The sequence below is a fragment of the Astatotilapia calliptera genome, chromosome 7 (assembly GCF_964374335.1).
Source record: "Astatotilapia calliptera chromosome 7, fAstCal68.1, whole genome shotgun sequence".
Classification (NCBI taxonomy): Eukaryota; Metazoa; Chordata; class Actinopteri; order Cichliformes; family Cichlidae; genus Astatotilapia; species Astatotilapia calliptera.
In genome coordinates, this window is record NC_137428.1 from 30,978,399 (window position 1) to 30,991,176 (window position 12,778).

The 12,778-nt window shown below is 38.8% G+C and overlaps 5 protein-coding genes across 6 annotated transcripts; 3 read left to right on the forward strand and 2 right to left on the reverse strand.

Annotated features, from left to right (window-relative positions):
* The first annotated feature begins 535 nt into the window (after window positions 1–535).
* Window positions 536–1,398, forward strand: LOC113027342 (heat shock protein 30-like). Its single transcript, XM_026176960.2, has one exon. The coding sequence runs from the start codon at window positions 674–676 to the stop codon at window positions 1,316–1,318; it is 645 nt and encodes a 214-aa protein (XP_026032745.1). The 5' UTR covers window positions 536–673; the 3' UTR covers window positions 1,319–1,398.
* A 1,461-nt stretch (window positions 1,399–2,859) lies between these two features.
* On the forward strand, window positions 2,860–3,721 carry LOC113027343 (heat shock protein 30-like). The gene has a single exon (XM_026176961.2). It carries the CDS (start codon window positions 2,997–2,999, stop codon window positions 3,639–3,641), a length of 645 nt encoding a protein of 214 aa, XP_026032746.1. The 5' UTR covers window positions 2,860–2,996; the 3' UTR covers window positions 3,642–3,721.
* A 1,451-nt stretch (window positions 3,722–5,172) lies between these two features.
* Window positions 5,173–6,112, forward strand: LOC113027344 (heat shock protein 30-like). The gene has a single exon (XM_026176962.2). The coding sequence runs from the start codon at window positions 5,320–5,322 to the stop codon at window positions 5,956–5,958; it is 639 nt and encodes a 212-aa protein (XP_026032747.1). The 5' UTR covers window positions 5,173–5,319; the 3' UTR covers window positions 5,959–6,112.
* Window positions 6,113–7,249: 1,137 nt separating this feature from the next.
* LOC113027345 (heat shock protein 30-like) lies at window positions 7,250–8,104 on the reverse strand. Its single transcript, XM_026176963.2, has one exon. The coding sequence runs from the start codon at window positions 7,995–7,997 to the stop codon at window positions 7,353–7,355; it is 645 nt and encodes a 214-aa protein (XP_026032748.1). The 5' UTR covers window positions 7,998–8,104; the 3' UTR covers window positions 7,250–7,352.
* Window positions 8,105–10,577: 2,473 nt separating this feature from the next.
* Window positions 10,578–12,764, reverse strand: LOC113025942 (N-acetyllactosaminide beta-1,3-N-acetylglucosaminyltransferase 2). 2 transcript variants are annotated; one of them, XM_080304409.1, is made up of 3 exons: window positions 12,625–12,764; window positions 12,329–12,349; window positions 10,578–12,096 (listed from the first exon to the last, which is right to left on the reverse strand). In XM_080304409.1, exon 3 carries the CDS (start codon window positions 12,065–12,067, stop codon window positions 10,724–10,726), a length of 1,344 nt encoding a protein of 447 aa, XP_080160535.1. In that variant the 5' UTR covers window positions 12,068–12,096; window positions 12,329–12,349; window positions 12,625–12,764; the 3' UTR covers window positions 10,578–10,723. The 2 variants fall into 2 exon arrangements, with proteins under 2 accessions (XP_080160535.1, XP_080160536.1); XM_080304410.1 differs by lacking the exon at window positions 12,329–12,349 and having other exon boundaries at window positions 12,625–12,761.
* Window positions 12,765–12,778: the final 14 nt, after the last annotated feature.

The window sequence follows — 12,778 nt, forward strand, 5'->3', positions numbered from 1 at the left end:
TAAATAAATAAATGAATACTTTAAATCTGATAATTATCAACAGCCAACTGTAGCAATTTAATAAAGTATGTTAAAGATTTACAGTTCTGATCCTACATTGAACATTAACTGAAGTCAGTATTCTTGAGAAAAAGCCCCACAAATTGGTTATATGTGATAAATGCATCAAACTGCACTATGTTCTGCAATTACCGTGAAAGAGTATCTAGGCGTTCTTGGATTTTGGATTTCTGGTTGTGTTTTTTTTAAATATCACATTTGAACAAAAATTTAAATAATGTAACTGAATATTTACTTAATCAAAGTAAACAATAAAAACTTGATGTCAGATCTGAAATATGTAGCATTTACGCTTATTACACATTTATATATTTTACATGTTTTTGTCACTGAGGCAGCCTATATGGACATTAGTAAATACATGCGGTAATCAAATAGTTTCACAGAAAAGAAGTGATGTCATAAATCCTGTAAAACAGCTCCACCCAGTGGAGATCTGTGGCAAAGACCAGAACATTCCTGAAGACTCTGGAACTCCTCCACTTAGTATATATAAACTGGGACAGTCTCACTGCTGAGACAGAAAGCAAGACAAGCAACACCAAGAAGACAACAGACACCTGAACAGTGTTTCATCTCACAAGAAGAGGACTCAACACTAAACCCACTGAAGATGCTGTGCTCTCATGGAGTCCAGTCTGCACTCAGTCCATTCATGGACTTCTACTGGCCTGTGCGCAGTCTGTGGCCAGAGATCAAGCCTCTGTTCTACCAGCAGGATCTCCTGCAGAGAAACCTACAGGAGCTGTGCAGCAGTCTGGAGCTGATGGATAAACTTCAACACAGGATCCTGGAGGAGACAGATCCTTTCCAAAGCAGCATGGCTGTGCAGCCAGTTGCCGTCCAGCTGGAGAAAGAGGGAGACAAGTTTGCTCTGATGCTGGACACTCGAGGCTTTTCCCCAGAGGAGCTGTCTGTCAGGCAGGTGGGCAGGAAGCTGAGAGTCAGTGGCAAGACAGAGAAGAAGCAGGAGGATGGGAAAGGCTCGTACTCTTACAGACTGCAGGAGTTCAGACAGGAGTTTGATCTGCCTGAAGGACTGAACCCTCAAACCATCACGTGCCACCTGTCTCCAGATGGGAAGCTCCACATCCAGGCAGCCAAAGCTCCGTGTGTTGAAGAGGCTGAGAGAGAGCTGACTATCAAGAGGAGCTCAGAGGACAAAGCACAGCAGAGTGTGTGTTCACAGGCAGAAGACAGCAGGACAGAGACACACAGCAGCACACAGGACAAACCTGTAAACATGGATATGAAATGATACCAATGTAAAATAAATGTTTTTGTATTGATATTCATTCAGTTTTCATGTGTTGAGAAATAAATGTTATCAAAGCTTAACTATGTTTTCTGTGTCATTCTTTCTAAGTCCTACATTAAAAAGAAAGAAAGAAAAAAAGCACAGAGGAGGATAGAAGGAGTTTTATTGAGGTCCTGTGATCCATGCATCCAAGTTCTCCAGCTCTAAAATTCTAAACTTTATGGCTTTTAAAAATAGAAACAAATGAGGACAAATTGAATTTGGTAGTTCAGACTGAAAACTGTTGTTTAATTCAACACCATCTGGGTTTGATGAATGAGCTCCTGGCTTTATCTGAGTTAACACTTCATAGACCAGGTGGTTTCAGAGTAGTTCATGCAATCTTATTGTCTGTTCCAAAAATGTGACAACACTCGATGTCAAAGTGAACAACAGAACATTCAGTTCACAAGTAAGAAAAATCAAATACTGCGCAATTAGTTTCCACAAGTTCTGTGTGTGTGTGTTGCTTTTCAATTTCCAGTAATCTATTAAACAAATGAAAGTTACAGCCTTCAAACAAACATGAAGAATGTACCAAGTATTGATAAATTGAGCAAATATTTTACAAGCCAGACTATTTCACCATATAATTTAACAACAATTATATACTGCACATGTGATAATTACTAACATCATGCTATTTGAAGTTAGCAAAACACATTTGCAAAAACATATTCTTATTAAGAATTATTAAGTGAACTCGGCACTCTTGAGAAACAACCCATCCTAGTGGATATATGTGGTAATGGCTATATGTTGAAACATGTTCACCTGTTTCTCTACACATTCTTAGAATTTGGAGTTTATGTTATTTGATTTTAATAATATGTTTTGGATTATAAAATTGATTTGAACTAGTGTTTAAAAAATATCAGCATGAACCCAAACATTTTTTGATCAGTAGACAAATAGCTTTTCACATCAGACATGAAGTGCATTCAGTTCACAAGTGACGTCAGAAGTTCTGTGAAACAGCTCCACCCAGTGGAGATCTGTGGCAAAGACCAGAACATTCCTGAAGATTCTGGACCCCTTCTGGGGAAATGGTGTACATCTAAGGCTTACCTCCAGTGTTTGCATTTAAATTCGTATTTAAATCAATGGACTTGTTAAAAACAAATTCACTGCATATATGGTTAGAATGGATATTCCAGTAAATATTGTATTATATTATACTTCTCAAGTAATGCGGAGTTTTGTTCTTTAGTTTATTTTTTGTATTTTTCAGTCTTGGTGAGAGCAGGTTGAGGGCTGAGGAAGAAGAGGTCAATTTCCTGCTCGTCTTTCATCAGCATGAATCAGATATTTGTTTAGTAGATATAGTTTTTCTTCTCAGTCAAAGCAAATGAAAATTTGGGGGGAAAATAGTACATATTTCAAGTCATGGATGGGGATTTAAGTTTTTCCAGCAGCAAAAGTGAGGTTCTGTTCCTGGGAAACAGCTCCACCCAGTGGAGATCTCTGGCAAAGACCAGAACATTCCTGAAGACTCTGGAACTCCTCCACTTAGTATATATAAACTGGGACAGTCTCACTGCTGAGACAGAAAGCAAGACAAGCAACACCAAGAAGACAACAGACACCTGAACAGTGTTTCATCTCACAAGAAGAGGACTCAACACTAAACCCACTGAAGATGCTGTGCTCTCATGGAGTCCAGTCTGCACTCAGTCCATTCATGGACTTCTACTGGCCTGTGCGCAGTCTGTGGCCAGAGATCAAGCCTCTCTTCTACCAGCAGGATCTCCTGCAGAGAAACCTACAGGAGCTGTGCAGCAGTCTGGAGCTGATGGATAAACTTCAACACAGGATCCTGGAGGAGACAGATCCTTTCCAAAGCAGCATGGCTGTGCAGCCAGTTGCCGTCCAGCTGGAGAAAGAGGGAGACAAGTTTGCTCTGATGCTGGACACTCGAGGCTTTTCCCCAGAGGAGCTGTCTGTCAGGCAGGTGGGCAGGAAGCTGAGAGTCAGTGGCAAGACAGAGAAGAAGCAGGAGGATGGGAAAGGCTCGTACTCTTACAGACTGCAGGAGTTCAGACAGGAGTTTGATCTGCCTGAAGGACTGAACCCTCAAACCATCACGTGCCACCTGTCTCCAGATGGGAAGCTCCACATCCAGGCAGCCAAAGCTCCGTGTGTTGAAGAGGCTGAGAGAGAGCTGACTATCAAGAGGAGCTCAGAGGACAAAGCACAGCAGAGTGTGTGTTCACAGGCAGAAGACAGCAGGACAGAGACACACAGCAGCACACAGGACAAACCTGTAAACATGGATATGAAATGATACCAATGTAAAATAAATGTTTTTGTATTGATATTCATTCAGTTTTCATGTGTTGAGAAATAAATGTTATCAAAGCTTAACTATGTTTTCTGTGTCTTTCTTTCTAAGTCCTACATTAAAAAAAAAGAAAGAAAAAAAGCACAGAGGAGGATAGAAGGAGTTTTATTGAGGTCCTGTGATCCATGCATCCAAGTTCTCCAGCTCTAAAATTCTAAACTTTATGGCTTTTAAAAATAGAAACAAATGAGGACAAATTGAATTTGGTAGTTCAGACTGAAAACTGTTGTTTAATTCAACACCATCTGGGTTTGATGAATGAGCTCCTGGCTTTATCTGAGTTAACACTTCATAGACCAGGTGGTTTCAGAGTAGTTCATGCAATCTTATTGTCTGTTCCAAAAATGTGACAACACTCGATGTCAAAGTGAACAACAGAACATTCAGTTCACAAGTAAGAAAAATCAAATACTGCGCAATTAGTTTCCACAAGTTCTGTGTGTGTGTGTTGCTTTTCAATTTCCAGTAATCTATTAAACAAATGAAAGTTACAGCCTTCAAACAAACATGAAGAATGTACCAAGTATTGATAAATTGAGCAAATATTTTACAAGCCAGACTATTTCACCATATAATTTAACAACAATTATATACTGCACATGTGATAATTACTAACATCATGCTATTTGAAGTTAGCAAAACACATTTGCAAAAACATATTCTTATTAAGAATTATTAAGTGAACTCGGCACTCTTGAGAAACAACCCATCCTAGTGGATATATGTGGTAATGGCTATATGTTGAAACATGTTCACCTGTTTCTCTACACATTCTTAGAATTTGGAGTTTATGTTATTTGATTTTAATAATATGTTTTGGATTATAAAATTGATTTGAACTAGTGTTTAAAAAATATCAGCATGAACCCAAACATTTTTTGATCAGTAGACAAATAGCTTTTCACATCAGACATGAAGTGCATTCAGTTCACAAGTGACGTCAGAAGTTCTGTGAAACAGCTCCACCCAGTGGAGATCTGTGGCAAAGACCAGAACATTCCTGAAGATTCTGGACCCCTTCTGGGGAAATGGTGTACATCTAAGGCTTACCTCCAGTGTTTGCATTTAAATTCGTATTTAAATCAATGGACTTGTTAAAAACAAATTCACTGCATATATGGTTAGAATGGATATTCCAGTAAATATTGTATTATATTATACTTCTCAAGTAATGCGGAGTTTTCTTCTTTATTTTATTTTTTGTATTTTTCAGTCTTGGTGAGAGCAGGTTGAGGGCTGAGGAAGAAGAGGTCAATTTCCTGCTCGTCTTTCATCAGCATGAATCAGATATTTGTTTAGTAGATATAGTTTTTCTTCTCAGTCAAAGCAAATGAAAATTTGGGGGGAAAATAGTACATATTTCAAGTCATGGATGGGGATTTAAGTTTTTCCAGCAGCAAAAGTGAGGTTCTGTTCCTGGGAAACAGCTCCACCCAGTGGAGATCTCTGGCAAAGACCAGAACATTCCTGAAGACTCTGGAACTCCTCCACTTAGTATATATAAACTGGGACAGTCTCACTGCTGAGACAGAAAGCAAGACAAGCAACACCAAGAAGACAACAGACACCTGAACAGTGTTTCATCTCACAAGAAGAGGACTCAACACTAAACCCACTGAAGATGCTGTGCTCTCATGGAGTCCAGTCTGCACTCAGTCCATTCATGGACTTCTACTGGCCTGTGCGCAGTCTGTGGCCAGAGATCAAGCCTCTCTTCTACCAGCAGGATCTCCTGCAGAGAAACCTACAGGAGCTGTGCAGCAGTCTGGAGCTGATGGATAAACTTCAACACAGGATCCTGGAGGAGACAGATCCTTTCCAAAGCAGCATGGCTGTGCAGCCAGTTGCCGTCCAGCTGGAGAAAGAGGGAGACAAGTTTGCTCTGATGCTGGACACTCGAGGCTTTTCCCCAGAGGAGCTGTCTGTCAGGCAGGTGGGCAGGAAGCTGAGAGTCAGTGGCAAGACAGAGAAGAAGCAGGAGGATGGGAAAGGCTCGTACTCTTACAGACTGCAGGAGTTCAGACAGGAGTTTAATCTGCCTGAAGGACTGAACCATCAAGCCATCACGTGCCACCTGTCTCCAGATGGGAAGCTCCACATCCAGGCAGCCAAAGCTCCGTGTGTTGAAGAGGCTGAGAGAGAGCTGACTATCAAGAGGAGCTCAGAGGACAAAGCACAGCAGAGTGTGTGTTCACAGGCAGAAGACAGCAGGACAGAGACACACAGCAGCACACAGGACAAACCTGAAAACATGGAATGAGATTTAAAATGACGTCAATTTAAAATAGATTTTTTTTTTTCAATGCAAATGATAATTTATGGTCCTATATGTTTTGGGGTTTTTTTGGTTTGTTTTTTGTTTTTGTTTTTTTGTTTTTTTAATGTAATGACGATTAAAAATGTTTAAAGCTGAACTCTGTTTCCTGTGTGTTTTACTTAAGTCATATGTTTAAAAAAAGGCCTTGCCTGAATGGATAGAATGGACATGCCAGTGAACATATAATCGTTAGTATGATTCTGAAATGATGTTTTTTCCCCACTTTTTTCTTATTCATACATTAGTATTATTTTAATTTTACAGAAATCACCAAAAATGAAATTTGATTATGCAGAGAAAAAAGCACAAAGCTTTCATCAATGCCACATGGATTATTTTCATTCAATTTTGATAGTGTTTCATTTAACACTTTAAACTGTTCATCTTTTGTGTCATGAAGAGTATCGATGTTAAAGAAAAGAACCATCATCAGTTCAATAAAATCAGATACTGTGTGATTAGTTTACAGAAGGTCAAGCTTGCTTTTGAATTTACCAATACATGTTGAAGAAATTACTTACTGCACCATTCATGCAAAATGGAACAATAAAACAAATACTAACAGAAACAATTTTGAGTTCAGGTCATTTGTCTTTAAAAACTTAAAACAGTAAACACTTTTGTGTAATCTTTTATTTGCCAGATGTATTTATTTTATCTCAAATTAGGGAAATACTATACATCTATTAATTACCTGCATTAGAAAATCTGAACAAAACATTAAAAAAAGACTTTAGTACATTGGGATTAATGAAGTGAAGTCTGAAATCCTGATAAAAAGATTCTCCAAATTGAGATATATGGGTATTGCAATAAAAAACAAATGCTAGTTTATAATCTGAAATCAAAGTTAAAACGTATGTTTTACTTGTTTTATATGTACATTATCCTATTTTTACATGTCTTTTTTTAAAGTGACACAGCCTATATGGATATTAATAAAAAAAGGCCACAGTGCAGTGACCGTGCTAACGACTGCACCACCATCATGGTTACTTTGAAGTATCTTTCTTGATAATCAATGTTCCTCCCACAGTCCAAACATATGCTTGATTGTAAGTTGTATAATATGAACATGGATGACATTCATTCTCTGTATGCCACCTATGGCAGCTGGGAGCTGGAGAACATGAATGGATGGAATAGATTATATTATTTATCACTTTCTTTTTCTATCATTTATGTGCTGTATTTTTTTAATGTATGAAATAGAAAAAAACCCCACACAACATGATTCAGTGTTTGTGATGTTTATTTATCATCAGATATAAATCACAATTACACATATAAAAAGAAATTAATATTATTTTAAAAAAACCATTTATTTTACATTGGTATCATTTCATATCCATGTTTTCAGGTTTGTCCTGTGTGCTGCTGTGTGTCTCTGTCCTGCTGTCTTCTGCCTGTGAACACACACTCTGCTGTGCTTTGTCCTCTGAGCTCCTCTTGATAGTCAGCTCTCTCTCACCCTCTTCAACACACGGAGCTTTGGCTGCCTGGATGTGGAGCTTCCCATCTGGAGACAGGTGGCACGTGATGGTTTGAGGGTTCAGTCCTTCAGGCAGATCAAACTCCTGTCTGAACTCCTGCAGTCTGTAAGAGTACGAGCCTTTCCCATCCTCCTGCTTCTTCTCTGTCTTGCCACTGACTCTCAGCTTCCTGCCCACTTGCCTGACAGACAGCTCCTCTGGGGAAAAGCCTCGAGTGTCCAGCATCAGAGCAAACTTGTCTCCCTCTTTCTCCAGCTGGACGGTAACTGGCTGCACAGCCATGCTGCTTTGGAAAGGATGTGTCTCCTCCAGGATCCTGTGTTGAAGTTTATCCATCAGCTCCAGACTGCTGCACAGCTCCTGTAGGTTTCTCTGCAGGAGATCCTGCTGGTAGAACAGAGGCTTGATCTCTGGCCACAGACTGCGCACAGGCCAGTAGAAGTCCATGAATGGACTGAGTGCAGACTGGACTCCATGAGAGCACAGCATCTTCAGTGGGTTTAGTGTTGAGTCCTCTTCTTGTGAGATGAACCACTGTTCAGGTGTCTGTTGTCTTCTTGGTGTTGCTTGTCTTGCTTTCTGTCTCAGCAGTGAGACTGTCCCAGTTTATATATACTAAGTGGAGGAGTTCCAGAGTCTTCAGGAATGTTCTGGTCTCTGCCAGAGATCTCCACTGGGTGACGCTGTTTGACTGGACTAATGACATCACTCGTCAATTGCTCATCCATCATGTCTGACTTCTTTTCTGTGAAACTATTTGATAGGCTGCCTCAGTGACAAAAACATGTAAAATATATAAATGTGTAATAAGCTTTTACTTCAGATTATAGGTTTGCATTTCCATTTAATTGCAATACCCAAAAAATCACCACAGGTGACGGTTCATCAGGAATACAAACTTCACTTGACTATTCCTGTTGGATCAAAGACTTACTTTTGAATATCTTGTTTGGATTTTGTAATACAGGTAATTATTTGGTGTACAGTGTTTCCCCAATTTGACTTTATTTAAAGTTTATTTAAAACAATCTGTACCAAAAATTCTAGACAGTGCGTTTATTATTCCTCTTCCATCAAAATTTATGTTTTACAAATATTTTTATTCTACGTTTTTCCATGAAAGCTGCATTAATAAACGTCTTGAGCATACATCTGTAAATTCAAAAGCAACCTTGATATTGACCTTCTAAGAATTACACACAGTTTTTGATTTTACTGAGCTGATGAGGGTTCTTTTCTTCATGTACAGATGTTCTTCCTGACAAAGAAGGTTACAGGACTACTTGAAATATACTGTCATCAATGTACACAAATAATCAAGGATGTATTGTCTGTAACGTTGTGCCTTTTTTTCCTATGCGCAATCAATTTCCACTTAAAATACTAGTACTAAAAATAATACTAATATATAAATATAGAAGTATTCTCCACTGTGGTCAAAGAACACACAAAAATAAAAAAAACATGGAAAAAAACATCTGTCATTTCAGAATTATATTAACGATTATGTATTCACTGGAATGTCACCTCTATGCATTCAGGCAAGGCAATTTTTTTAACAAAATGACTTAAAACACACAGTTTAGCTTTTATGATATTTATTCATTATCAGATAAAAAATACTAAAGCACACAGAATCATAAATTATCAGCATTGTTGAGATGCAACAATGTTCAAGTGTCTGTTCTCTTGACTTATCCCTTCTGTCATTCTTCTTTCTCAAAAATAGGACTGTTTATCGTCTTTTGACCTCTTTTATAACTAAAAGAGGTCAAAATTCAGCAGGAACCTTCTGGTCACTACCACAGAGCTTCACTGGGTGGGGCTGTTACTCAGGCTTACTAACATTAAATCATCACTCCTGTGTTTTCAGGAACTTGCCTTCATTTGCGTCACTGCAACACTAGATGCCTGTCTAAACTATCATGAGCTAATATTGTCAGATCTAATCTGAGTATCATCTCAACAAAAGCACACATATAAACACATATAAATGTATATGTGTACACATAAACACAATTAGGGTCTTTGTTTTTATACAATGTTTTAAAAAATATATATTTTGTGTTTAGTATTCATCATCTTAACAATCTTTCCTGTCTTTTCTTTGGATGGACTCCTCCAAATGCATTACTCTGAAGCCACTGTCTGCCTATTAGTACTAAGATCAATAACTGAGACCAGACAAGAATGGGCTACTAATATAATCAAGAAGAAAGAAGAGACGAGCGCGCCAAACACTAGAGTTATCCATAAACATTTCAGACTGCAAGTGCGGAAATATTTACTTAAATGTGATCTCTGCTGTTTGTGCCATGCTGCTGATTTATAATGTGTCTATTAATGCACTTAAACTCTTACTGAGTATTTTATCTTTCAAGAAATGCTAAAGTTCATCTTTTTTATTCACAACCAAACTCCAGTGTTACAACATCTATATACCCATGAACATTGTCCATGTTTAAGGCAACTTATAGCGTTTTGAATAACAACTGCATAATTTTACTTTATCAGTGATTTTCAGATTTTCATGACTTGAAAGACGTTGTTTTATGCTTTATGATTTAATACAAGAAGTTGGAAGTAGTTAGCATCATAGATTGACACTAAAAAAACCATTTTTCTGGCAGCAGAGAACATAAAAAAAAAGACAAAGTTTTTTTCAAGGATTACAACCATGTAGATACACACCTTTCAAAGTCAAGCATTGCTTTTTTTGAGGTACAGAAGACATCACATGAAAATTATACATTTAATCAAGCTGTGTTGCAGTTTCGAAGTGAAAGTTAAACATCAGAACATTTTAAGAGAAACTGCTGACTTAAAGGGAAGAAAATAGTGCCAAGAAATTTAAGAAAGGGGAAAAAAAAAAAACTATGTTCACCAGCCATTGTATAAATACATCTAAATCATTTACAATGGTAAAATATTTTCTATAGTCAAGAAAATAAAACCTTTAAGTTAAAGAAGAGTAAATAAATACAAATGGTGAATAAGGGGCCAGAATGTATGCCCTTAATCTGTGATGCCTTATTAACAAACCCTCTTTGAGGTAGATTGGTCTTCTATTCAGTTTTTAACTCCACACAGGAAATGTCCATTATGTGACCTTACGTAATGTGACAAAGCCTGATTGATATGAAGATGAAGCCAGTGAGTGTGGTTGTAGCAGTCATCCTGTACTCACTGAGTCCTATTTGGTTGGCAAATGAGCCTTAGCATTGACCAGGCAGGTTCCGGAGCTTTTTCCACAAAGTAACCATCTCCTTGGGACTCCGTTTGTGAACAAGCAGAACAGATCTGTATGCACAAGGATTTTCCCTTTCTCCTGCTGGGAGGTCAAATGTTAAAAAACCCGGGTGATGGGTTGGAGAAAGCCCGAGTCTGTGCAGGCACATTCCAAGATACACATCATCAATAGGGAAAAGGTGGACCCTCTCAGACACCTCTTTCAAACGTAATGCAAGTGATCCAGAATACACCACCCCTCCTCCACCAGCATAGGGTGGATACACTCCTTTGTAGAAATTTTCTGGTATGTAGTATTTTGTGGACGGTTCACGGTTTGGCATTGCATTAGTAATCACGTCCCCGATGAACATATCCATCTCAGTTTTCCTTTTTAAAAGTAGCTGTAGTTTGTGTTCCTCCTCGTTCTTGTGCAGATAATCCAGAAGGGCATTTGTTCTGACAAAGACGTCATCGTCTCCTTTGAAAACAAAGATGGCAGTGGGACAGTACTGCTCGAACCATTGCCAGAACAGCAAGTCCTTTAGGGTCAAATTATAAAAAGTATCTCTGAAGTCCCACAGTAGAATATCCCCATACTTCAGGTTCTCTAGCTCCAGGAGATTTTTTAGGTCTGGGTGTGGACCTGTACCTGAGTCCTGCCTTCCAAGAAGAAAGACTGTGCGCACCAATCCACCTTTTTTATTTGATTCCCCTTCCACCAGACCACTGCGTCCCCATGTTTCACGGATTGCCTGCCTATTTTCAAAGTTTCCCACTTGAGATTTGATAGCCATGAGGAGCATGGGAGAGTCCAGATCAAAGCTACTGTTGTCTTTCCTACACATACCAGGTTGGTTGATAAGAAGGGGGTACTCCCTGTAATACATTGACCTGATAAATGCCCTAATCTGTTCTGGCAGCTTGTTTATATCTTGCATGTGAGGGACTGAACACTTGTATGATGTGTTGTCAGAAATACATTCATTGTTAATCTCTGATAAAAACTTAGCTTTGGGCTTCCTCTGTATGCGAGTTGTGTTTCCTATCAGTAGTGGATTGTGCTCACGGTCCCAAGCATGCTGAAGCTGGTTCCACAGAGCACTGTCCTCCAAACGAAGGTTCCAGAAAGGCCCGAGTGGATGGGAGGCCATAGTTGAAGAATTAGCAGAAATCCCTGGAGCAATATAGTGGATAGTTATTTTTGGCGGAGCGTAGGAGATGGTGATGAATATGGAGATGCCAATATAAATTAAAAGATGGCCAGTCATCATACAAGGCAGCAGACACAAGCACAGCAGTCTCCCATTGCGTTTGCAGCATTTTCCCATTGCCTGTGGTATACAAAGCAGACACACACCTGCACACAGAAAAACATGAGGCTTTCTTTTAAAGATAATAATGCAAAGCAGAGAAAGAAAAATGGCACTGCCTTCACTGTACAGATTTATACAACAGAACGAGTCTCATAAGAGGTTTTATAGCAAACACTGCCATCAACTCAAGGGAGGTTTTTTGTCTCCTTAGTGATGGTCCAGGGAGGTTTATTATCTGTTCTTCTCTACACATTCACAACATCATCTAATACCTACCTGTCGACAGGTACTCAGCCCCTGTAGGAACAATGTGGAAAATGTATTATGAAACAACAAGGATTATTTGCCTCTTTCATCAGTTACTGCTTCCATATTGTATTTGACTTGAAAAGAATGGCCTATTGATTCTACATCTATCTATCTAATTCCAAGGATGGATGAATAGACTAAACTTGCCTGCATCTTTTAGTCTACAAAATACACTTGTTAGAACTGCTACATGTGTTTCCTACAATTCTGTCAAACTCTTACAGGTTTAGGCAAGGGACGAGAGGAAACACAGAAGTACTTACAAGCGAGGGAACTTTCGTTGGTTATGGCGAGTGGGAAAAAAGGCACAGTCACCTGTGGTGTCCACTTCTTGTTTTAGTTTTAGCATCCGGCCTCGTCATGAGCTGGTTATTAAGCCGCAGCTGTGTAGCACAGTTTGTATTGTAGTGCATCATT

Excerpts from the sequence above, each read along its gene's own strand:
- LOC113027345 (XM_026176963.2), bottom strand. The coding sequence starts at position 7,997 with ATGCTGTGCTCTCATGGAGTCCAGTCTGCACTCAGTCCATTCATGGAC.
- LOC113027342 (XM_026176960.2), top strand. The coding sequence starts at position 674 with ATGCTGTGCTCTCATGGAGTCCAGTCTGCACTCAGTCCATTCATGGAC.
- LOC113025942 (XM_080304409.1), bottom strand. The coding sequence starts at position 12,067 with ATGGGAAAATGCTGCAAACGCAATGGGAGACTGCTGTGCTTGTGTCTG.
- LOC113027344 (XM_026176962.2), top strand. The coding sequence starts at position 5,320 with ATGCTGTGCTCTCATGGAGTCCAGTCTGCACTCAGTCCATTCATGGAC.
- LOC113027343 (XM_026176961.2), top strand. The coding sequence starts at position 2,997 with ATGCTGTGCTCTCATGGAGTCCAGTCTGCACTCAGTCCATTCATGGAC.